The following is a 24,460-nucleotide window of genomic DNA, read 5'->3' as shown; positions in this document are numbered from 1 at the left end:
GTCCGTTCCCCCTTTAATCTTAAATATATTTACATATGTACATGGCTGTATTTAGGCTTGTATAACTACTGAAGCCAGAATGAAGGCTGAACATGGTATTGGGATAGGAGGAAGCTGCAAAGAAATAGAGGAAAGAAGTAGGAGGCAAAGGGCATATATGAAAGCCAATATTCTTTACAGCTCTCTGAGCTGTAAAACCAGTATTTTCAAGTTAAAGATGTGTGGGTTTAGCAATTTGCCACTCTGATCAATATGAGCCAATTGCCACTTAAAATGGTATGTTTTTTAACATTCATTTTCTGGTAGAGAAATAATAGGTTATGTGTTTAGTTTACAAACAGTCGTCCTCCTGGCGCAGGGGTAAGTGTTTGGCTCTTAACTAAAAAGTTGGTGGTTGAAAGGTTTCAACCGGCCAGCTGCTCTTCGGGATTAAAGCTCTGACCGTCTACTGCTGAGAAGACTTCCAACCGTGGACGTCTTGCAGGGCAGTTCCTCTCTGTCCTTCGGGGTGGCCAGGAGTTGGAATCAGTCTGACAGCAGAGAGTTTAGTTTTAGGCCACACACACATTTTTTTTAAAAATTAAAAGCACTGATGAGCTCTTGAACTGTACATGGATGATATCCCACTTTTACGTACGTTTTACTATATTTATGAGAAGGCACCAAACAAATTCAAGGAAAAATGGAATTTAAGCAATAAAAATTTTTCCAATTTTGGAAGCCCCTTCCTGTAAGTAAATTTTTCCCTAAATTGGGGTCTTACCATAATATTTTCTGAAGGTCTTAGTTTTCTGCTTCTGTCTAGAACTTTTTAATCTTGATAATGATATTTTTAGAAGATCTCATTTAAATGGTACATTGTATGGAATACCATGGCTTAACTATTCTTCTGTTGCTGGGAATTTAGCATTCCAATTCTTCATAATTGTCTATAACAGTTAACATCCCTGAGTATATTTCTGATAAATTTCTAGATGCAGGCTTCTTGTGTCCAATTAGACAAAAGACGGTAAAGGCTCTTTATGTATGTCCGGGGTCTTCAAAAAGTTTGTGCTGAAGAATCCATCATCTCTTAATTCCATTTCCCCACAACTTTTGTGTCCCTTGTACCCTTGTATATATCACTACAGAACCTATTTCTGTTCCCCTATACGTATACTGGGCTGCGGAGTGAAATGCCAGGAACCCAACAGCTATTCTGTGAGGAAATGATAAGGCAGTCTAGAGATTTGCAGTCTCAGAAGCCCTGTGGGGGAATTCTCTTCTGTCCTGTAGGGTTGCTGTAAGCGTTGATTCAAAGGCAATGAGTATGTGTTTGTCAATATGGGCTATCATGAACCTTCCTGATGTTATAAGTGAAAATATTTCATTCTGAGTTTTAGATTTATTTTCATTGCCTTTGTATTTCCATTGTATTTCCCCTTTCGTTATTCATATTTGGTTATTTATATTTTTATTATTAATCCATAATCATTCTTTATCTATTCGGGATATTAATTTTTCAGTTGATTAAATATGTAATCAACTTTTTGCAAACCACCCAAATTTGTTTTGCGCCTTTACTGTGGGTCTTTTATTATATATCCTATTTTTATCCTACCAGAGGTTATCTTGAAGTTTTTTTAAATTGAATTGAATTATAATTATCTGATAGCGACTGATAGTTATTATACATAGAAGGTTAGGAATGCCAAGGGCGTTGTATCTAGTGCCTGAAAAGGTCGTTCCATCTATACTTGCTGCCATGGAGTCAAATCCAACTCGGAGTCGCGCTGTGGGACAGAATAGACCTGCCTTTGTGGGCTTCAGAGGCTGTAAGCATTTTTGGGAGCAAAATGCATCACCTTTTCCCATTGGTGGGTTTGAACTGTTGTCAGCAACCCAACCGGTACCCCACTCAGGCGCGTTCATATGTAGTAATTATATTAATGCTGCACTCTATGTTTATACACTTACTCATTTTATGCTCGTATGGATCATGTTGGCACATATAAATGAACTGCAATGAAACCAATGTTTTCTCATTGTAGGAAAATTTTATCTGTAATAGTAATTTTACCCAGGAAGCTGACCCGAATATCAGCCGAGGCACCTAATTTTACCCAAAAAACTACATGAAAGATGTGCTGAAAATTTCAGCTTATACACAAGTATATATAGTTATTAGAAAGGAATCATGACAGGCCCAGATCTGATTTGATTATGATGTCATAATGACTACCATTTATTAATTTACATGTTATATGGCTTGATGTCAGCTGCAGTTGAGCAAAAACAAGTTGGCTTCTGAAATGCATTGTCTCCTCCTGGCTTTTATATTTTTTGCTCTATTTCTCATAGAAAATTGGTCTGACTCCATTGTCAAATGGATTTCTCGCTCAGATAATATTTTATGCTCTTTTGTAGCAAACCAGAATTTAACACCTTCAGTTTTTATCAAAATCATTTTCGATAGGGGGATTTTTTTTCCCCTGATGTTGAAAGTTTGTCATGGACTCTGGAGATTTGGTTGGGGTGGGGGTTGTTTCTATGTTATTTTACTTCCCATAAGGCCCTGAGTGCGAATGAATTCTTTTTCTCCTTGACTCAGTTTCCTTCTCGGTATATCAAGGACAGTCAACTTTTTTTTCTTCATTAGTAGTAAATACATTGGTGTCAATAAATCATCCATGAACACCTCGCGCACATCACACTGATGAGCACTGGGAATTCAGTGATGGAGATGGCATTTGGCCTCTAACCTCTAACCTCTGGCCACTAAAGATGTGAAAAGCCCAATATGAAGTTTTCCGGGACCAACCACCTTCACCTTGCAGTCTGCTTGAGAATACCATCTCACCATCATCTTCAGCAAGAACATTCTTTCTTCCATTCTACTTTTCTGTAGAGGTCGGAAGACATGCCATGCTATGTATGCTTCTCTGTGGTTTTGTAAACACATGTCGTCATCACTTGCAGGTGCACCCTGTTGGGAAGTGCGTGGCTAGAGTGCTGCTATTCTTAGGAGCCAGCAAGTTGGTTCTCAGTCATAGTGGCCGCAAGCACAATCGAATGAAACACTGCCTGGTCTTGTGCCATCCACACCCTCTGCTATGCTGTGCCCATTGCTGTCACCCCGCATCAGTTTATCTTGTTGAGGGCCTTCCCTTTGCCATTGACCCTCTCCTTGACCATGCATGTCTTTCTCCAGGAACGGATCCCTCCTGCACACATGTCCAGGGTGTGGGAGGACGTCTCAGCACCTTCACTGCTCAGGAGAATGCCGGCTATGCTTTCTCCAAAATATATTTGTTGATTCATTTAGCAGCCCATTATATTCAGTATTTTTTGCCAATAACCATAATCCAAATACCATAATTGTTCTTCTTAAATGCTACGCGGCACACGTGTATAGTTTACAGCAGCGCTTCTCACCCCTCAATGTGTCTTAGAATACATTGGAGAGCATTTAAACTAAGGTTCTGCCCTTTCCACCCAGATAGGATTTGTCTGAGGTGAGGCTACAAGCCTGGTTTCAGATGAATAGATAGATCAATGAAAAATTCATACTATAATAAGGGGAACATGTGAGCCAACCAAATTTAAGGACAGGAGAATTAAAATGAATCCAGGGATCATAGAATTCCACAATATTCAAGGTCAAAACCTTGAGGGTATAAATGATTAATAGGTCTGGCTGTTAAAGGAAAAATCGGGGGCAGGAGTTAATTCAGAGATGCCTTCTCCACAAAGACATGGAGCAATTGTCTGAAAAACCGCACCCGTTGAAGAGCAGTCCTAAATTACCACCCATTGGAGCTCCGTGAAGTGAACTGAAACTGACTGACAGTAGCTAGTTTTCAAAACTTCATTAACGTGACCTTGGACCAGATTTTGACTCTGGGTTCGTTCATAGCTACAACAAAGGGAAACATGATCAGATGTCTAACCGCCGGATAGTCATTAGATTAAAAGGAAGCAAGTTTTCTAGAAAGGCTAGTTAGCTTCTGCGGGACTACGACTTACAACACAAGGGAAGGAAAGAGGAGACTTGATAAGGAGGTGCATGGCATGGTTAGCACATGGAGATGAAACCCAAGGATGCTTTTCACAAGAGATACTGATGTCCCAACAAGGTTGGCTTTGAGAGAGAATTGAATGCTGTGCAGGATGATGCTCTAGATTACAAGATAGATTGGTTCATTAGCTGAGTGCCCACCCACATGTTCTATAGTCCATGCCCACCAATGTCTTTAAGCCCCGGCAGGAACTGGGCTCTGCCTGTGCTTGGTGCTTTAACCCCATCATCTGTCGCCAGCTCCTTGCCAAATTTGCTGTCACCATACAGGATGACTCACCGTCTCTTGTACCTTCCAGGGTCCTTCTTGCTTCTCAGACTTTGCATTTGCCTGAAATCTTTCTTTAGATTATTGCTTGGCCAGCTCTTTTGTCACTTAGGTAGAAAATCACCTTTGCAAAGAAGACTTTTTAACCCCTTTATCTGATGCTACCTCCCTCTGCTATGCTGATCATGTTTCTCATATTATTCTGTTTTCATTTTGCAAAGCACTTTTTAAGATCCGCAATTAGCATCATGATTTGTTTACGTGAGTTGCAATCTGTGTGGTCCGCCGTTCGAAACCACTAGCAGCTTCTTGGTAGGTCTGGGCTTTCTACTCCCTTAAACAGTTACAGTCTTGGAAACCCATAGGAGGTTGCTGTGACTGGATGGCAGTGAGTTTGGTTTGGTTTTGGACCTAGAGTGTTTGGATATATATATATATGGGAGGGGGCTCAGCAAACAAGGGGGAAGATTCTCAGTGAGATAGATTGACACAAGGCCTGCTACAGTGGACACTAGAATAACAGTGATTGTGGGAATTGCGTGGGGAAATGTTTTGCTTTGTTTTTTTGTACATGGGGCCTCTGTGAGTTGTAATCTACTAGATAGCACCTGATACCACCACCACCAACTGCCTCATTCTGTAAAGTTAGCTGCTGCAGCCCCTGTGTTGGAACTGTAGGGGTTTGCAGGGGAAGGCCAGCCCCCCACAACTAATCACGGGTTTGATAAGCGTAATTGTATGGTGTCTATATATATATACAGATATAGATAAATATAGATATTTATATAGATAAATATAGATATATATTTATATATATATAATAAAGTCATAGAGAATAAGGAGAGATAGGAGATTGATTGAAATAATGGAATCAGACACATTTCATAGTAGCATGCTCACCTCAGAAGAGAGTGCAGGAGAGAGGGGAAGGGGAAGGAGGACAAGGAGAGAAGGGACAGGGGAAAGAGGACCTGGGAGAGAGTCATGGGGAGAGCTCTTTATTTCTAACCAAGGCTTATCTATCTTTGGGGGCATGCAAGCCCCCTAATTACAGGAAGGGGTTGTACTATAGGTAATACAGTAATGAGAGGGGGATGATCTAGGGGTATACACAATAGGAAGGAGAGGGATTGGGGGTATACATGTGACAAGATGGGCAGATCCTAAATTCAGGGAGGCAGCCTAATTTTGGATGTCACCGAGCAGGTTTGACCTGTTTTCTGGTTCTCCATAGAAACCATTATCAATAGGGTGTGAACCCCACCTACAGTGGACCAGACAGTTGGCTGTAAGCCTTCAGGGAGAAGTCACCCATTGTCCTTAACAACAGGTGGGAGTGGGCCCACCTGTGGTGAGACTAGACGGTAGTCTGAGGGCTGAATGCATCTGATCTCCCACCACTGCTGGCAAATAGCCTCTAATGTTTGCCTATCTTTGAGGGAGACAAATCTGGGAAAGTCTTGTACATCCCACTGGTGCTCAGCTCACAAAATAGAGTTTGGAACTGTCGGGGCTCAAAAATGTTAGTTGAATGAACAAACTAGTATCTTCATGCGTCTTTCTAATTATACTATGTTTTTATGGAACACAGAGTCAGACTTTTTCACAAGCAATTGAGTTGGAAATAATGTTGACATCCTGCCATTAAAGAGATGGATATGGACCAGGATACTAGTCCAAACCAAAAACCAATTCTTGTCTGTGGTCACAATGACGCTCACATTTTGTATGTCTTAATTATCCTCTCCTTAAGTCCACAAGCAGTCGCCTGAAACTACGCTACTCTCGGGGCGGTTATTTCACCTGAATTTTGGGTTTTGAATCAGTTGCATATGGTTAAACCGAGGCCTCCAGAAAACTTACATAAAGCTCTAATTCTGCCTGGTCGTAGGCAAGTTTACAATTTTTCTGAGCCGTGATTTCCATATCTGTAAATAGAGTTGCAACTGTAGTAGCTCCTTCATAAGATTGTTTTGATGATAACAGAAATAATTCCTGAAAGCACTTAGCATCATCCCAGGCTTAGAGGGTGCACTCAGATGCTACCTACAATAATAATTACGCCACTTATAATATTAATTAATTAATGATTATTATCCTTTTGATGAGTTTCTCCATACTTGAAATGCCATTATCATGAAACCGTTTCATTGATTTCCTAAATATTTATGCCAGTCTGCCTTAAATTCATCAAAATCATGTGAAAAACACTCGTAAAACCTGGGGCCACTGTAGGTCCCAGTGCAGACGTGTGTGCGCGCGTGTGTGCGCGCGCGCTCGTTCCAAAGAGGTAATTCTCCTAATGCCATGACCTCTTTTGATCTCTCCTGTGCCTTTATAAACTTGCCGTGAGCGCAGAGGAGAAGGCTAAGAAGGAAGCAGAAGAAAAGGCTCGCCTGGCTGCAGAGGAGAAGCAGCAGGAGCTGGAAGCCGAAAGCCAGACGGAAGACGTCGCCGCTGGTAAGACTGAGAAGAAGACATCTGGGGAGGCCAAGAGTCAAGTCCATGGAACTCGCGCGGGCAAAAGTGACAACCCTCGTGGGAAAAACTCCAAAGCTGAGAAGTCTTCGGGAGAAAAGCAGCAGAATGGTGAGTTCTCGGTCACCATCAAGCGGATTTTGCACTGGCAAAAGGCCGGGAGACCAAGACAGCTTTGTTGTCTGGTAGACTTGGGTCCAAATCATAGGTGTGGCTCTCACTTCTTGGTCACCATGGTCAGGTTTCTGAATCTTCTACTGTCTCTGAAAATGTACATTATTATACCTATCCCATACCTCCTTACTACTGAGGGTACTTGTTAGTTATAATGTGCATTTTACATAGCACAACTATCTCTGTAAAATGCACATTATAAGCCCTACTCACAAAATCTGAGCGATGCCTGGTAGGACTGTTTTGTAGACGTTGGACTGCTTACACACAGGTAGGTGGCTCAAGTCCACTAGCCTCAGAGGAAAGACGAGGCTGTTTGCTCCTGTACAACCCCAGAAACCCAACCTGGGGCCTCTCTGAGTGCAAATGGACCCAATTTGGGGGTGGTGGTGGTGTTAAGTTTGGTTTTATGCACAGCATAGGTCTCTTGTGAGCCCTTAATAAAAATCATGGTAATAATAGTTAATAATGTGCCTTGGCCATGCACGAGATTATGTTTTACGATTCTTCTGTAGGTTGTCAGTGGCTGATGTGATCCGATGAGCTACGTCAGAGACAGACTCTAGCTCGTTTGCTGCACAGCCTCCGTAAATGATAATGTGTAGAAAGTGCTCAGCATAACATTTCCCCAGTTATTGTTCCGATCCGTATGTATAAGACTGCTAATCAGAAGACAAAACATTCATAATGATACTAAAAATAAGATGCTGACACCATTACCATGTTCTAAGAACTCGGCAGATAGCTTGTTCAGGTAACCCTCATGATCTCCTAGAAGAGGGGTGAGTAAACTTTGGAGATGGAAGGGTGAATCCTGTCCCTCATAACAATTTTAAAATTAGTTCAAGAGCCAAAAATGTATTTTACAAACACAGGAAATCACCATAATCTGAAAATAAAACTATGGCGGTTTCATCTTGGTGTTCAACTTCATTTCCAAGCCATGTGTACGTGCCGAAAGGACTGCATGTAGCTCAAAAGCCGCAGTTTGCCAACCGCAGCCCTAGGCAGTAGGGAAGGCTGTTGTCTGAGTCTGACCATTTCCTCGGTTGGTCAAGGTAGCACCAGACTCAACCTAGGCAGCTTGATTTCAGAGATGGCTCCTGATCACCGCCCAAAACTGCATGTATTGAGCATGTGTATTCAGCACGCTTCATGTTACACTTTACCATGGTTGTCCCACCAGGCATCTTGTTTAGAAATATTATTGAACACCCGGTACGCACTGGGCAATGTGATAGATACTGCGGGTCCTGTTGTGAACAGATGTAGTGCCTGCCCCAGTGAAGCTCCACCCTTGAATAAGAGAAAGAAGCAGTTGTGATACTGTGAATGAATGGTTGTTTGCTGCACTGAATGAACACACAATAGAGGCACAGGCACTTAATTTGGCTTGGGAATCAATGGGAGGCTATTCAGGAAAATTTCACGAAGAGGAGACCTATAGGCCACACAAGAATATTGCAGATGAAACACATTCTGAGGCCCAGAAGCAAGAGAAGGTCAGGCGGTTCAGGAAGTCCAAAGAGGTTCAGGGTGGCTGGGCATGAAACGGGGGCAGTGGGTCAGATGAAAAGGTGGGGCTAGGAAGTTGTGCATAGCCAACTCCTTCTCCAACTAAGCTACTCCTTCCCGAAAGGAGAATAGGTAAGGTTAGGTAAAATGTGTTCTCCCCTACTTCTTACACTTCAGAGATTGTGTTACGATATGCTTTCTCAGTGGCAACAGAAGTAACGAGAAGAAGGTATCCTCCCACCTGGTAAGCATACGAACCCCCACCATGTATTGTGCCAGGCATTGTCCTCAAGATTTTACCTTCATTAAATAATTTTCATAAGTCGTAATGACTCTATGAGGCGTATGCACTTGTTCCCATTTTTACAGAGCAAGAAACAGAGTAAATGGCTTGCTTAAGAGCAAGCAACCACTAATAGGAACTCTCAGGTCACACTCAGTTCTATATAAGGCCAAATCCCATAGGATTTGGATTCTTATAGGAACGCACATCATCATCCTTCTCTCTTAGACTGAGTGTGGGTTTGAACAATCAACCTTGCGGTTAGAAGCCCAACACTTAATCCACTGCCCTTCCAGTGCTCCTCCTCCTTACTCCCATCACTTAAATAAAATTATCACCAGGCTTAGTGTATGGGCTATGCAAAATTGAGAGCTGGCCAGGCATGGCCCATGGTCCATAGTTTGTCAGCCTCTGGTCTTGTCAGGGACAGAAACCAATGCTTACAAACAAGCCCATCACAAAGAAGTTATGAATTCTCCTAGGATGGTGTACATTTTGCCACCTCAGCCCTCTCTGAGGTGGCAACCATTTATTTTAAACACAATTCAGAGGAAGGTTTGAAGGGAGCAAGCCAGGAGACTGAATACTCAACTGGGCTGGGTTGACATCTTTGTTTACTTCCCAAAGTCTACTTTGACAGTCTACTATTTCCCTTAAAAAGGAAGTATTAAAAAAATGAAGTATTAAATGAGAGGTGGGAAATCAATTTAAAACAATAATAAGAACAGCTAGTAGTGGTTTGGGACTGTGGTACAGCAGCCTAATTAAAATGATTTATTACTGCACCAAAAGGCTCTGTTGTTGCCGCTGTTTATTGAATAACAGCTCCCATTGGCCAGTACTCCACATAGAATGCCTGGAAAATTACCTAACAGGTTCTCTTCAAAGAACAGCATCCAACAGGAGTGTGTCCCTGGCCCTGGCCCTTCTTTGTGTGCCTCCCAAGGTACTTCCAGGGTGGAGCTAAAGGACATTGGGTAAGTGGAGCTCTGAGGTTAAGAGGTTTGGTCTGCTATCAGCAGTGATGAGGTCTCCTTAGTTTTGGCCTCTAGGGAAAGTTCTTCCCTCTGCCTTGCCCAACCCTGACCGAGGAGAAGGCTGTCTGCCATCCTGCAGGCTGCCATCCGCCCAGCATGCTGACCTGCGTCTGTCTGCTGACTTCTGGTAGACATCCTGGTCTTGCTGCAGCCGAGAGCTAAGCCTCAGTGCCTAGCAGCCTGGAAGGGGTGAAGTTGAGTGCATGAGGGGCACAGAGCCTCCTTTAGGGAAGAAGGATCAGTTTTCTCTAAGGAAGTAGCCCTCTGGCAGGGTTCAAATATATGTTAACGCATGTTTTATTGTCTATAAATACTCAGTTCCTTGATGCTCCTGGGACCAGCCTGGCCATCTCCTTGGTCCCTCCTAAGTTAATCTTTTTTTCTGAAATGAACTTATTAGTCACTGTACTGATGGTTGCAAAACCCGATAAACATTGTGAATGTCACTGAATTGTACATGTAAAAAGTGGTGAAAGGGTAAATAAGTGTTTTGTGGTGTGTATATAGATTGAAACCACAAAAGCTGAGAAATGATTTGATTGAAAAATTAGAGTTAAATATCAAGCTGGTATTTGTGTGTGTGTGTAGAGACATTGCAAAGAGAATTTTGTTTATTATACCCTTTAAAATGTTTCCTCCATGATGATGAAGAATGTGAGCGAGGAGTGTGGCCATCGCTCCGTAGTGGACACATTAGACTATGCTGTAACTGCACACATCGGTAGAGAGAATATAATCATTACAGGGCCATCGTTTGGTGACTTCCTCAAAATCCCCTTTCTGAGAATCATGATTTTAGCCTGGTTTCTGCCATTGGCCAAGTTGAATACAAAGAAAAGTAGTAACTCATGGAAATGCGTCACAAGCTGTCACACACCATTAGAGTTCTATAGTGTCTGAGCCAAATCGTTTATTTTGAAAGCAACAACAACATTATAATTTGATAGGCTCATTAATTAGGATAGCAGTGATAGTTCCATTTTAGAATAATGACTATCATTGAATGGCATGCCAGATCACATTCAGCACTGTATTTACCTTACAACCCTTTCCCTTGTACTATGTCTATAAGGTAGGCATTATTATGCCTGCTTTGCATGTAAGAACACAAACATGCAGGAAAATGAAGTAGCTATTAATTGATGGCGTTTACATTTATCTCAGGTTTTTCCTTCCTCCACAGCCTAACATTAAAGCTGAATTGCTTTTCTTGGACAATAAAAATCATTGACTTATGTACAGTCCTGTTAAATAGAACTTTTCAGCCTTAACTTTGGAATCATTATCTGTATTTTAGAACCGAACATATGTGACCACAAAAAAATATTTACACTTAGACATCTATTCCTAATGACTATGAAACTATGCTGCATATATCCATATGCATAGATATAATTTTACCTTGACAAGCTTAAGGATATTTATAACTCCTTCCTCAGCTGTGTGCGTATACTATTTGTCATGTTTATTATTTTCAGGTGACGTGAAAGATGGTAAAAATAAGTCAGACAAGAAGGATCAATCTAATGTCGGAAATGATTCAAAGAAAACAGATGGTAAGCGTATCATTCTCATTACATTTTTCCATAAAATGTGCAACATAATGCAAACTTGCTAGAATTACATCTAAAATTGAAGTCAAGGTTGTTAGTATATCCTCATATTATATCTTGAAAAGCATGTAATTTGCAAAGTATTACTTATTATCCTTTTTTTCAATAATTTATGAATTGTATATTTTCTTCCCACCATGCTCTCTCCGTCACAAGTGCTCTCTGTATTCTTTCTTTACCCACTTTTACTCTTCCTATTCACCTTTAAACAAGATTGATTCTGGATTTATTCATTGTAAGAAAATGGGATGACATATAGCTAAAATGTTTACAGATTTTTATTATGAGTTTTACAGAGTGACTGGGAACATTTGGGTTTTCAGTTTTAACGTCTTTTGTCCTGCATGGATTATTAATCTTGGCCAGAAGCAGGGAGAACATGCAGGGTTATTTTTAGTATAACCAGTTGTCCCTTTTACTAAACAACAGGGCACTCCGGTGAAACTTTTCATGATCCAAAATGGCATAAAATGAAGAAGCAATTACCATTAATTTGCATGGGGGACATTTTTGAGCATTCTCAGGTCCCCTCAGTGTCACCTACCAACTGAAACCAAATAGCTCTAACATATGAGAAGGGCTTCCCAAAGTTTGCGGAAACATCCCACTGTCTTTGAACTCCATTTTCCCATGAATGTTTGGAAGGCCTCTTGTCGAGTGGTTATAGCTGCATTTCAAAGGGACTTCATGCTGAGATGTTGGACGTAGTGCTCACAGTTTCTGCTGCCTCTCTAATCACCTGCTGCAAAACCCATGCTGAAATGATAGTTTCATCTGCTTTCATAAAAGCAAAAGTCCTTTGGGAGTTTGGGGTGCCGGGGTTGGGAAAAACAGGTACTCATGCTAGTCTTTCATAAAAGAGAAGTGGTTAAAGTGAACTTGAGAAAAGCAGGGGGTGCCTGCATTAGGATGTTCTGCAAACGCTGGAGGACTTGCGTGGTTGTAGAGTATGGTTTGGCCAGCAAGTGCAAGTCTTAAGGGCACCCGCCACTTGAGATAACTCTCCCAAACAGAAATTAAGATGAGCCTGCCTTGTCATGTGCTTCTTGAGGATTGATTTTACGTTCCATAAGCAGCATTTTAAACTATCTTAAGCCTGAAATCTCAAATGATATTATCTCCAAACTTTAAATTTACTAGATTCAAAAACTTTCCCTCACTTTTCTTACATAAAATAACATCGTTTCTGTTTAACATGCTAACATAGTTAGTCATTCATTCATACCTGTCCATGTTATTAAATCAAAACACACTCTCCTAAGGAGTGGGAGTTTTTAGGAGTCCCAGACTTCCTTTGAATCCTAACTCTCTGGACACATAGTACGTGGTGCTGACTAGTCTCCAGAGAGCTTGGGGAGAGCAAATGCTGGGTCATCAAGTTGAGGAATAAGAAGATTCCTGATCACAGTCCTCACCTGGTTGTTATAAGAGATGTGGCCTCTATAGCTTTGATCGATCCTTAAGCTACTGTAATATGCTCTCTTTCTTTGTGTGTGCGAAGTCAGTTCTCGAACTTTTCCTTTTAAGATCATTCAGATAATTCACTCCAGATGTTTTATCACGTAATACTGAGGGAACATATACCTGCAATTTTTCACTAACTTATTTATGCTAATGGGACCTCTTACCTTCTCTTAATGATTGCAACTAAGCATTGAGTTACACAAGACAAAATAGAATTCAGCATGACAACCACATTCCATGGTGACCTAGGCTTGTTCAAATACTAAAAGTTCTTTGTCATACATCATTAGACTCATGTTGTAGCAAGATGGGCCAGAAAATGTACAGTAGATTAAATGGTAGTGTGTAAAATCCAGCAATTTAGGCATCACTCCCTGATGGAGATTACTACTGCATAAAGGCCAGAATAAACCATATCCCAAATCTTTAAAGTGGGGTTTTGAATCTTACGTTTTGTAGTATACATTGTGGTACAAATATCTGCTATACATCTGACTTGTGAACATGTTATGTTACCTTCATAAAGCCCTTTAATATTATTTATACCTTTTAAACTGAATTATTATCAAATATTTAAAATGAATTTCAAGGGGAGGGGAGTGTGACAATGAGCTAGATATTGTATGCCATTGTACAAATAAGGATAAAGCTTGATGGTTTGATGATGGGGGTTCTTGCTTTCAGGCTCTAGTAAATAAGGAGAGACATTCCCGGTCTCATCTGTCTCTTTTCCCCTCCATAACACTAGCATTTCCCTGCCTCAAGTGGGCCTGCAGTGTGCATATACTTGCAAGTTTGTGCAGAAACATGATTCTGGGCAATTGTGTCTTTTAACTTCATTGACTGACCCACGTGCCATCACTCAGCACTGCCGCTTTGTTGCCATCACAGGACTCTTGTAACTTGCATTCTCTTTGTCTGAAACCTTGGCAGATCTAAAGAGAATTCTTGGAGGCATGTATTAGAGAACCCCCCTCCCCCCACACACACCTTTCGTAATTAAAATCATCTACTTTAGAAAACAATTTAAATGACTTCAGTATATCAGTAGATATATGTTGATTTTAAAAACAAGAGAAAATAACCAGATAATTTGAACATTTCTTTTTAATGACTCTTATTATATCTGGTGACCAGAGGAAGTCAAGTTGGTGACTCTCTTCTTTGGGGAAGGAGGATCCAGGCACATTTCAGGGCCCAGTTTGATCAAACCCACTGTGGGTTAAGGTGGTAGCCTGGTGCGCATTCAGAGGGAAACCAATGGAAATGGTCCACAGTTGGTCATCCCATACTTCCAGGAGCTGGGCCACAAACAAAGAGAAGCAGAGTGTGCTGAAAGGGGAAATTACATCCTGGCATAATGAACACATTGCAGTTGAACATTATCTCTGCCAGGCCACTGAGGCGCTATTTAGTACCCTGTAGCACTAATTTTCTAACTGACTTCAAAGAATGAATGTCCTTTGAAAGTGCCTTGCTTACTCCTAGGGAGAAATGTACTAACAGAAAGAGGTCTGGGTCTCTGAGCCAAGGTTCTCACAGTGTTTAAGTGTTTCTTCTGTCTCTGAGTGGTGGTATGTGCTGTATGCTACAAATGGGTTCTTTTGACTGGGTTTCTACCCCTATTTATAGCAACATAATTTCTTGGACCTGCCATAATTTATTATTGTCCAGAAGCAGAAATTTCCCTTCACCTCACTGGACCACCTTACATTACCAGAGAGGCAAGGAATTCCCAACTTTTGTGCCTCTCAAAGGGTTAATTATAATTAGGCCAGCACCGTTATTAGTCTAACCCCAGGAAGTGAGTTCAGCAGGGGTTTCTCTATCATCGAATATTGCGGGAATTGCAATGATGGTGGATGTTGGCCCATGAAATTTAAAAGTCAGTCGTGAAGAGTGAAAAAGGTGAAAAAAGGCAGTCTGTCAAAGTACACTTTTGCCAAGGAAGGAGCAACAAGAATTGATTTACTTTCCAATCTGAAGCAACAACAATAAAGATACTGGAAACAGGCATCAGCTAGATGGCCGCTTGTTTGCCTTCAAGTCTTTAAGACCCCAGATGGGCACCATCAGCTTTCTTCGCCACATTAGCTTATGCACCCATTTGTCTTCAGCGATCGTATTGGGGAGGTGAGCACATAATGATATGATTTTTTGTTCTTTGATGCCTGGTAACTGATCCCTTCGGCATCTTGTGAGCATGCAGGTTGGTGTGCTTCTTCCATATGGGCTTCATTGCTTATGAGCTAGATGGCCACTTGTTTACCTTCAAGCCTTTAAGATGCCAGACACTATATCTTTGGATAGCTGGGAACCATCATCCTTCTTCACCACATTTACTTATGCACCTTCTTTGTCTTCAGCGATTGTGTCGGGAAGGTGAGCATCATGGAATGCCAGTTTAATAGAACAAAGTATTCTTGCATTGAGGGAGTACTTGAGTGGAGGTCCAATGTCCATCTGCTACCTTAATACTAAATCTATAAATATATACACATAGATCGATTTCCCCATTCTCATATATAAGTATATTTACATATGTACATGCCTTTATTTAAACCTCTATAAATGCCCTTTGCCTCCTAGCTCTTTCCTCTATTTCCTTTTACTTTCCTCTTTTCCACTATCATATGCGTTTCAGGAATTCCTCTAGGTTACATTGCCCTTGGTCACGCCCTACCAGGCCTCCTATGAAAAAATCTTATATCCACTACCATACCTTGGTGGTGGGAATCTTACATTTGAAAAAAAGTGTTGTAATGCTTTTGCTTTTATTTTAAGAAGATGAGCAGATATACACAATATGGTACAGTCATTCTACCCCTAACTATTTATTCAAGAGGAAATAAATTATATTTCCATTCAAAGATTCACACAGATACATATTAACATTATCTGTAAAGGGTAAATAAATGAAAAATGAAAATGTCCATCAGAAGATGACTAGATAAATTATGTTGGAATAATATTTAGCAATAAAAAGGTACAGATTATTGATCAGAAACAACACAAAGCATCTTAAAACATGTATGCTGAGTGAAAGAATACATGCAACCACCCAACCCACAAAATGGATTCTGAGTGTATATAAAACTCAAGAAAATGTAAATTAGTCAATAGTGATACAAAACAAATCAGTGATTATCTTAGAATGGTGTTGAATGAAGCAGTTTTCAAAATGACGTCTGTGGGGATTGATCTGCTTGTTGATAGCACTTCTGAGGTATTTTGTATAATTCAATTTGTCACAGAGGAATAGGCTAACTTGTATTCCAAGACATAGATTGGATGCTTTCTTATTTATTGTCTATCTTAGTCTAAGAGCCAACCTTCTGTGAGATTCTTTGGATGCCCTTTCCTACCGTCAACTCGGCTGTAGGAATTGTTTGTTTCATTATCTGACTTTCTCATTAGACAACAAGGCTCTAAAACACATGCAACTTTCTTACTTCTGAAATGCTTTCAAGTGACTATCAAAGGGGACCTTACTTTGAAGTGTTCCTCCTGGACATTCTGTCTCTGACTGGCTTCTGTAACAGAGCCAGAAAGAAAGAGTGTCACTTATCACATGTGCAGCTTCTGCTGACATTTCATTCTGAGAAGTGATGGATGCACTGACAATTTACCATTATCCAGGAAGCATGCATTCATTGGTTTTATAAACACTGAGACCATTGTCAGTTTTTGCATCTCATTGTAGGGAATCATATTCACCTCATTATTTTCCCTCATGCTGCCCAGGACTGTGGCCTGGGGCTGTTTTTATATTCCAGAATATAGAATTGTGATATTTCAGACTCATCAAAACCTTTGCTTGTAGTTGATGTCTCACGTTAACACCATTGCTCCAATCTTTGTGATTTCATGCCACGGGGCTTCTTGTTATCATTTGTAACCAATACCCATTAAGAAATAACCAAACAAAAACCGGTTGCCCTTCAGTCGACTCCACCTCATGGGTACTCCATGAGTCAGAATAGATGATATTACCTAGGGTTTTAATGGCTGATATTTCTTTGGAGTTAGATCTTCATGTCACTTGAGTCCAGAGATGGATACAACTTCCATTCTTTCAGTTAGCGACTGTGCACATTCACCTTTGTACCATTTAGGAACCATAGCATGCAGAACCATCAAATTCACTGCCGTAGACTTGATTCCAACTCATCGTGACCCCATAGGCTAGAGTTGAACTGCCCCTATGGGTTTTTGAGGCTTGTAAACCTTTGCATGCACAGCAAACCTCATTTTTCTCCTACAGAATGGTTGATGGGTTTGAACTGTTGACCTTGCGTTTAGCAGGCCAGCAAGTAACCTATGCCACCAGAGCTCCTTATGAAGGATCATAGTGGGACTTAAAACACTCATCATCAGCACTCTAATATTTGAATTGGTGATTCCAGATATGCTAGATTTGAGGACTTATAAGACATTTTACATGTGTTAAAAAATTCCCCCAATATTTAAAAGGCTGACTTATTTCCAAGCAACGGTCAATATAATTTTGTCAGAATTCTAGTGGTTCTACTGAAATCCAGAAGATGTGGTAATCTTAATGGTCACCTTAGTTCAAACTTCCACTCTAATTTCTGTTGTGTAAACTATACCTAAGACAATTAAGGAACAGCAGAGACTGTGGCAGTTTGTTCTTGACCTAGGGAAAAGGGAATGCAGGTTTCCTATGGGAGCTTAGAAGTATTTGATGATTAGAGAAAGAAGTGTGACTGAGAAGCCGAGAAGATATTTATAGTTGGCAGACCACAGAGTTCCAAATGGAGAGCGAGTGGAGTGTTAGCTATGCCCCAGAGGACTCGTGAACTCTGAAATGAATAGTTATGAACATGCTTGATTTGGTCTGCCAATTTACTGAATATATTCTCCGTGTACACTGGCATGTGCCTTTGCCAACTGGCTATTCAGTCGTTTTTCTCTCCTAGAAAAAAAACAAGCCAATCAAACAAAAAACCTATTTAGAAAGTCAAATCCTAACATAAGGTTTATTGGAAGCAAAAAATGTAGGGGAGGCAATGAATGGTTTGTGACCTTAAGGTGGGACATCTTAATAAACCTAGCTCTACACTTGAGATGGATTTACCAAAAAAATTAGATACGGTTCCTCCTGTTGCCCTATATCATCCCAGCAGTGCAAGCAATGCTCCATTTATGGCACCCTGTTTTCTGGTCTCCCTGTTGACCTCATTCTGTTGTCATATGAGCAGATACCCCCAAAACTATGCTCATTTGTTTTATTGATGTGAGGGGGACAGTGCATTTGGAGTTCATTCCACCAGGTCAGACTGTTAATCAAGCTTTCTGATGAGAGGTTCTGAAAAGATTATGTAACAGTGTATGACCAAAAAAAGGCCTGATTTGTGGCAGATGGAGGACTGGTTTTGCCACCATGACAATGCACCTGCTCACGCAGCCATCTCAGTGCACCAATTTTGGGCAAAAACAGCTTGCCTCTCTTGCCCCACACACCTTACTCACCTTACCTTGCTCTGTGCCACTTCTTTTTGTTTCCACAAATGAAGAGGGACATGAAAGGACAGTGATTTGAGGACATAGAAGAGGTGAAGAAGAAAAAAACGAGGGAGGTGCTGTCAGCCATTCCAAACAGATGAGTTTGAAAAATGTTTCCAAGAATGAAATTGCAGATTTGACAAATGTTATTAAGTGTATTGGAGAGTGCTTTGAAGTTGGTAAGGTTGTTTTGTAAAAAAAATTTAAATACATAGCTTTGGGGGGGGCAATCTGGGTTTTAGGGGGCACCCCCTCATATATGTAGGTAATTATTATTATAGTCCATTTTCAGTCATCCTTGACTGTGTTTCTGGGTCTGAATCTTGAGGAAATTTTGTTGTCTTTAAGCAGAGAGCATCAAATTTGTTCTTTTTAATTGAGTTTTCCACTTTAGCTTACCAGATTTTCACAAGTTCTACCCATCCCCAAAGCTGTACCCAAACCAAGGGCTGTAAAACAGCCTGAGTCAAACAGGTCAGGTGCAGGGACCAACTCTGGGAGCAACAGCTGTTATCCCACCTTTTCCTCTCAGACCTAATATAGAGCAAGTAAAACAATAACTTTGAACATTTATTTCCTAATTAAAAATTTAAAATAAATCATCTTAATGTCAGTAATGAATGATATCCTGGACATCTCACAATTGATTATGCCACTGAATGTACCATCCATTGCTCGGATGAATTAATGCTCTGATGAGTTCATCCCAAACTTAGCTTTATACTTATAGTCCTCTCAGAGCATAGCCTGAGTTCTTAGTTCTTTTGTACATTGAGGGAAAAAGAGACCAATTTTGTTACCAAAGGAACTATCTCAACATGAGAATTCTCTACCCTGGTGAATTGTTTTCCTTGAGTGTATGGATAGTCCGCGTATATGGACATTCCAAGCATCTGGAATGCCCTGAGTCTCCAAATAAGAGAAGCCATAACCACACACATATTGTGATTAATATTCCATTCCATTTGGCCATTTGCTCATGAAGATTCCTGTAACTCATTTACTGGATATACTTACACATATTAACACATGGACACCCGTCATAAATAAAGCTACAGTGTAGCAAGAAGAGGCATGAAATGTTTGTATCTCAAAGCATTTTACATTCCCTTTTCCCCGGTCAATTCTATTGATAACCAAAATTCCTAAATGCTGCCCTCCAATATTCCTATCAAAGGAAAAGGATAAAAAGTTAGGTAACAAAGACGAGATTCTGATAGTATCTTGTGCATTTGGATAGGATTCATTCATTAAATGCAGAAAAGCTTTTATTCATTAAATCTCACAAATAATATACTTCAGTGTCATTTTCTAGTTAATTTTGGAAGCTGTGCTTGACATTTTTGGGTAGGTTAACACTACTGGGTAGTTTGAACCAACAAAAGGAGTTACTGAGAAGCCAGCCATGCTGGAACCCAACACGATTATTTTTTGGACAGATTTGGGAGACTCTATTAAATTTTCCATGATTTATAGGTGGGACATGGTCAGATAGGGTGAACCAGACATAAATCCTGGTTCCTTTTTACTATGGGCTTAACACTCTTGGGACTGTGAGAGTACAAAATCTGTTTCTGACTCATGATTTGTCATTGATGAGTCATGGTGAATCAGAACAACTAGCTCTTATGGTTACAAACACCATTTAATCCAATGCATTTAATAGTTTTATAGTTTTTGGTTCCTTGACTGTCCTTGTGCTTTCCAATAAGGATACATAACAGACATCTTCATGGTTGATTCTGAAAGAGCAACTTGATACAGTACTGCAGTTCTCCTCTTTCAAATGTTTGTATTTTTTGAAATTCACATTTGTAGTATTAAAACAAGATCTCAATTTGTAAGTGTGCTTGTGTCTATGTGTGTCTGTGTGTGATGTGCGTTGGGTGAGTTTTAAAAATTTAAACTGAATCACTCTAAGGAAAACTTTTGAAGTCAATTCTGCTTTCTTTTGCAGTCATCTAGAACCCAGTCTCTTAGCAAATACCTACATGATGAAAATATCAAGTGAAAATATACTATAAAAATTTTTGCTAATGACAAAATTAACCTTCAAAACTTTTGCTTTTGAAATTATTGGTATATGAACTCATTGTTTCACTCTACCTTCTAGACATTTGATTACACTATTGGTCTCATTTTATTTTGTTGTTGAGAATATGCACATTGAAGCATGCGTCAATTTAACAGTTATCACATTTATCATTTAGTGATATTGGTTACCTAGAACATCATTATATATTTTCCATGATCCTGGTTTTGACCAAATTAAAATTTTGCAACTACTGGGAGAAATGGGGTTTTTCTTTTGTCTTAATAGTGATGTTAAGAATTTTTTTAAAATGACTTTTTATTGATCATGAAACAAATTTTTAACTCCTTTAACACTATAAAAATTACGTTTTATCACATTCAATACAAGGGACTTGGGAAACAATATTTTTCAGAAGAAGTTGTCTTGTCAGTACAAATTTTTTAAAATAACAACTGCCTTTGATATAAATATGACCTAGACATGCCAGAACAAGGAAGTAGAGCTGCCAGCATGCTTCGCTCCCTTGTCACTCCAATGCCCGTACAGCTGTAAAAGATGCAATACCAAGAAAGCACTAACGCTTGCCACATTGTGTTTATTTTTAATTCTCTCTATCAAAGTGTCCTTTGGTCTCCAGCAACAACTGCTTTTCATATCAATTGCCCTCTAAAATATATTCTAGGGTGTTGTTTTCACTAGTATGTACTTGATCGTTAGGTTCTAATAGCTATTGCAATGGCTACACAGCACTCACAGACAAAATTCACGAGGAAAGGGTTTATTAAGAAAATGTGTAATGCCAGTGAGAAATGCTCAAGGTTGAGTTTTAATCGGGGCATGTTATGTACAAAGTTCTTTCAAGCCTTCTCATAAAAGCCCAAAGAGGCATGCCAGCCTGCTGTAAGCTCAGCCCAAAGGTAATTAGCTCAGACTCCAATGGTCTGCAAACCCAGTTCCTGGAATTAGTGCCCCAACGCACCCTGCTCCAGTCAGCCTCAACCCAAAGGCTTTCAGTTCCACTTCCATGGGTAGCAAGTCTAACTTGCACAATCAAGGGACCAGAGGCACCCCACTCCAAAAGCAAGGCCGGCTGCTGCACAGTAGCTGTCAGCTTTACTTGCTGGGGGCTAGGAAGTCCTCACTCCACTCCGGGCTGTGACGACTGCTTCAGTTGCTGCCGTTTGGACGTTACGGTTGTGTTCTGTGTCCAGGGGGATCGCTGAGGGTCTAGAGGACAGGTTCCATACCTGACTCTTGCTGGTAATCAGATCCTTCCTCCTGGTTCTCGGATGCCACATTTTATGCAAAACAGGATAACATTCTAGGAAATCCGCAGTTGCATCTTATCAGTACCTTCCCCTACCTTCTTACCAGACTGATGCAGGAAAAACGTTGTTTGGTGAGAGTTAGAGACTTTGACTAGAAGAGACACATTGAATAGTTCACTGCTCCTGCTGCGAGTGTTATTCTGTACCCTGAGCCCCCAGTGAAAATAATGAGAAAAATGCTTTTTATTTTCTTTCACTCATTCTGACTCTTGCTACTCATCTCTGCCCCCTTTTTGAAAATACTATAATTGAGAAAAACATGAGCAGTATTCAAAATGTGTGAGGTCCAATACCCTACCCTTTCTCTTTTGCTCTGGAAGGACTTCCTTTATCTTTATGGCCCATGGTTGTTTGTTGACTTCGAAATAGAAGATTCACTGACTGATGAAAAACCTTTTCCAGGCAGATAATGGTGTTTTGCTCTCATCTTCACCTCCAGGATTCAGAGCTTCTGGTTTATCCCTAGAGGACCATAGGAGTAGTCAGATTATTTTATTTACCTATTAAGCGTTGGGGAAGGCTCTAGTCACTTAGAGTGTTGGGTGTATTTGTTGTTTAAATATGTGTTAAAATACTGTGTTTTTAATGTAAAACGTTTAATCTTGTTGCTATTTGCTGTAGAACGGATGATACATATGACCTCATACGTATTAGAGTAGAACTGTGCTCCATAGCTCTTCGTGGCTGTGGTTGTCTGGAAGGAGTTTGCCTGTCTTCCCAGATGCCTTTGGATGGGTTTGAACCCCCAACCTTTCAGCTGGTAGTTGAACCCATAAGCATTTGTACCAGCAGGGACTCCAGAAAACAGAGTACCCTTCCTACAGCTGCAAAAACCCAGTGAGGAAAGGAAACCTGTTGCCAATGATCAAATTCTGACTCACAGCCAGTCTGTAAGATAGAGTAGGGTTTCTGAGGCTGCAATCTTTGCAGAAGCAGACTGCCACACCTGTCTCCTGCAGAGCAGCTCATGCACTTAAATCGCCAGACGTTTGGTTAGCAGCCAGGTGCTTACCACTACACTACCAGTCTCCTATAACACAGAGTAGGAGTGTGAAGGGCAGCATGAGACGGAAAAGAAGCAATGGTTCGTATATCTTAAGCTTGGAAACAAGGAACATGCTAGAGAGAGCAAGAAGGGTGGAGGAAAAATGTGAAACACGATCATTCTTTTTAGGAGTAGTACAAATCCAGTGGATCCAATAGAAAGAAGATTGCAGTGATGGTTATACAGCATGATGAGTATAATTCTTTTAACCTTCTTGCTTGTTATTTGAGTGAAAATTTGCAGGGAAAATTGGATTTCCATGAAAACATCCATACACACTTCCTGCCATCGATTACATGTTGCACATGTGACAGCATTTCCCCCAATCCTTTCCTGTGCTTACTGTTCCCACTCAGCTTCCTTCTTCTGATCCCTTCCTGCCTCTGAGCTGGTCGGATGCTGTCACTCTGGTCTCCCGGGGCTGACTGCTGTAAGGAGTGCACACCCACCTGGTGGCCTGTCTGCTGTTGGAGCCAAAGCTGACCCAGGCACTGATTTCATTGAGAGGCCGGAAGAGTGACCAAGGGCCATAATCCAAGCTCCACCACTTCTCATCAGACCAATAAACCTGGCCTTTTGTTGTTGTGTTCTTTTATGTTGTTGAGTTTTATCTCACATTTTTCACCCACGCTCTCAGGCCCCTCTTCTGTGATCCCTTTGAGAGTAGCCACCATCTCCTTCTTCTGGTCTCAGGGCCGTGAGGCTGAGGTTCACAGTCTAATCGTTTTTTGATCCAGTTGTTTCCAAGTGTCTTTGATTTTCTTCACTCGTGTTTGCTCCAGACAGTGAGAGACCAATAGCTACTCAAAAGCTTTTAAGACACCCCCACACCGCCTCATAGCTACTCACCAGTGCAGGATGTCTTTGTGGATTATGGTCTGTCGACTTACCCTGATGTCCCAAGAAGACTGTGGTCCCAAGCCTTAGGCCCGGTCACTCATTGCCTCCAGGAACTTGGTTATGGATACTAAGTGTATGTTTCTTTGCCCCCTGCTGACTCAATAACATACATTGATATCTGTGCAGCATATAAAAATATTTATGCAGAAATATCATCTGCCGAACCGATAGATGGTCGTGAGTGTAGTCCCTTTTATTTACTCATAACTGTTCACCTTTCCTGTTGACTTAATTAACCCATTATAGATTAATGCTTGTTATTACTGATAATATAGACCTGTATAGGCAATAACATTTACCTTTGTTCTCTGTAACTCTTGTACATCTCTCCGTGTCTTCCTTATCTTTAGCGATTTTATAATTATTACCCCCTTATTTTATGCCATTCCCTGCACTCTAATTAAGAGACATGTATTATCTAGTTAGTGATATCCACTCCAGTCACCTCCTATCCCTGGCAATCCACAGAATTTTCTTTCTGTGTGTAAACCTTTCCTTGTCTTTTTATCCTAGTGATTGTATACAATATCTGCCCTTTTGTGATGGACTATTTCACTCAGCATAGTGCTCTCCACGATTATCTATATTATGAAAAGTTTACTGGTTTCTTTATTATTCTTTAACAGTTCATAGTATTTCTTTTTTGTATATGTACCATAGTTTGTTTACCCATTCATAGTTAATGAGCACTTAGGCTATTTCTCCTTGCTATTGTGAATATTGCTGAATATTGTTGA

At 40.5% G+C, this 24,460-nt stretch overlaps 1 protein-coding gene across 5 annotated transcripts in view; it reads left to right on the top strand.

Moving 5' to 3' along the window:
• PDE1C (phosphodiesterase 1C) overlaps positions 1–24,460 on the top strand; it is a 329,943-nt gene that overhangs the window by 258,341 nt on the left and 47,142 nt on the right. For all 5 annotated transcript variants that reach the window (XR_006679955.1, XM_004702764.3, XM_045288741.1 and 2 more), the window contains exons 15-16: positions 6,684–6,914; positions 11,291–11,368. Coding sequence is in view for 4 of the 5 variants with exons in the window: in XM_004702764.3 (XP_004702821.1) it covers positions 6,684–6,914; positions 11,291–11,368 (309 nt within the window). In the remaining variant the exon portion in view is untranslated. The remainder of the gene's footprint in view (positions 1–6,683; positions 6,915–11,290; positions 11,369–24,460) is intronic.

This window comes from Echinops telfairi, unplaced genomic scaffold (assembly GCF_000313985.2).
Source record: "Echinops telfairi isolate 266 unplaced genomic scaffold, ASM31398v2 ScPeMD7_23;HRSCAF=83, whole genome shotgun sequence".
In the NCBI taxonomy this organism is placed as follows: Eukaryota; Metazoa; Chordata; class Mammalia; order Afrosoricida; family Tenrecidae; genus Echinops; species Echinops telfairi.
The sequence above is the reverse complement of the archived record's forward strand: the minus strand, read 5'-3'. Positions and strand labels throughout refer to the sequence as shown.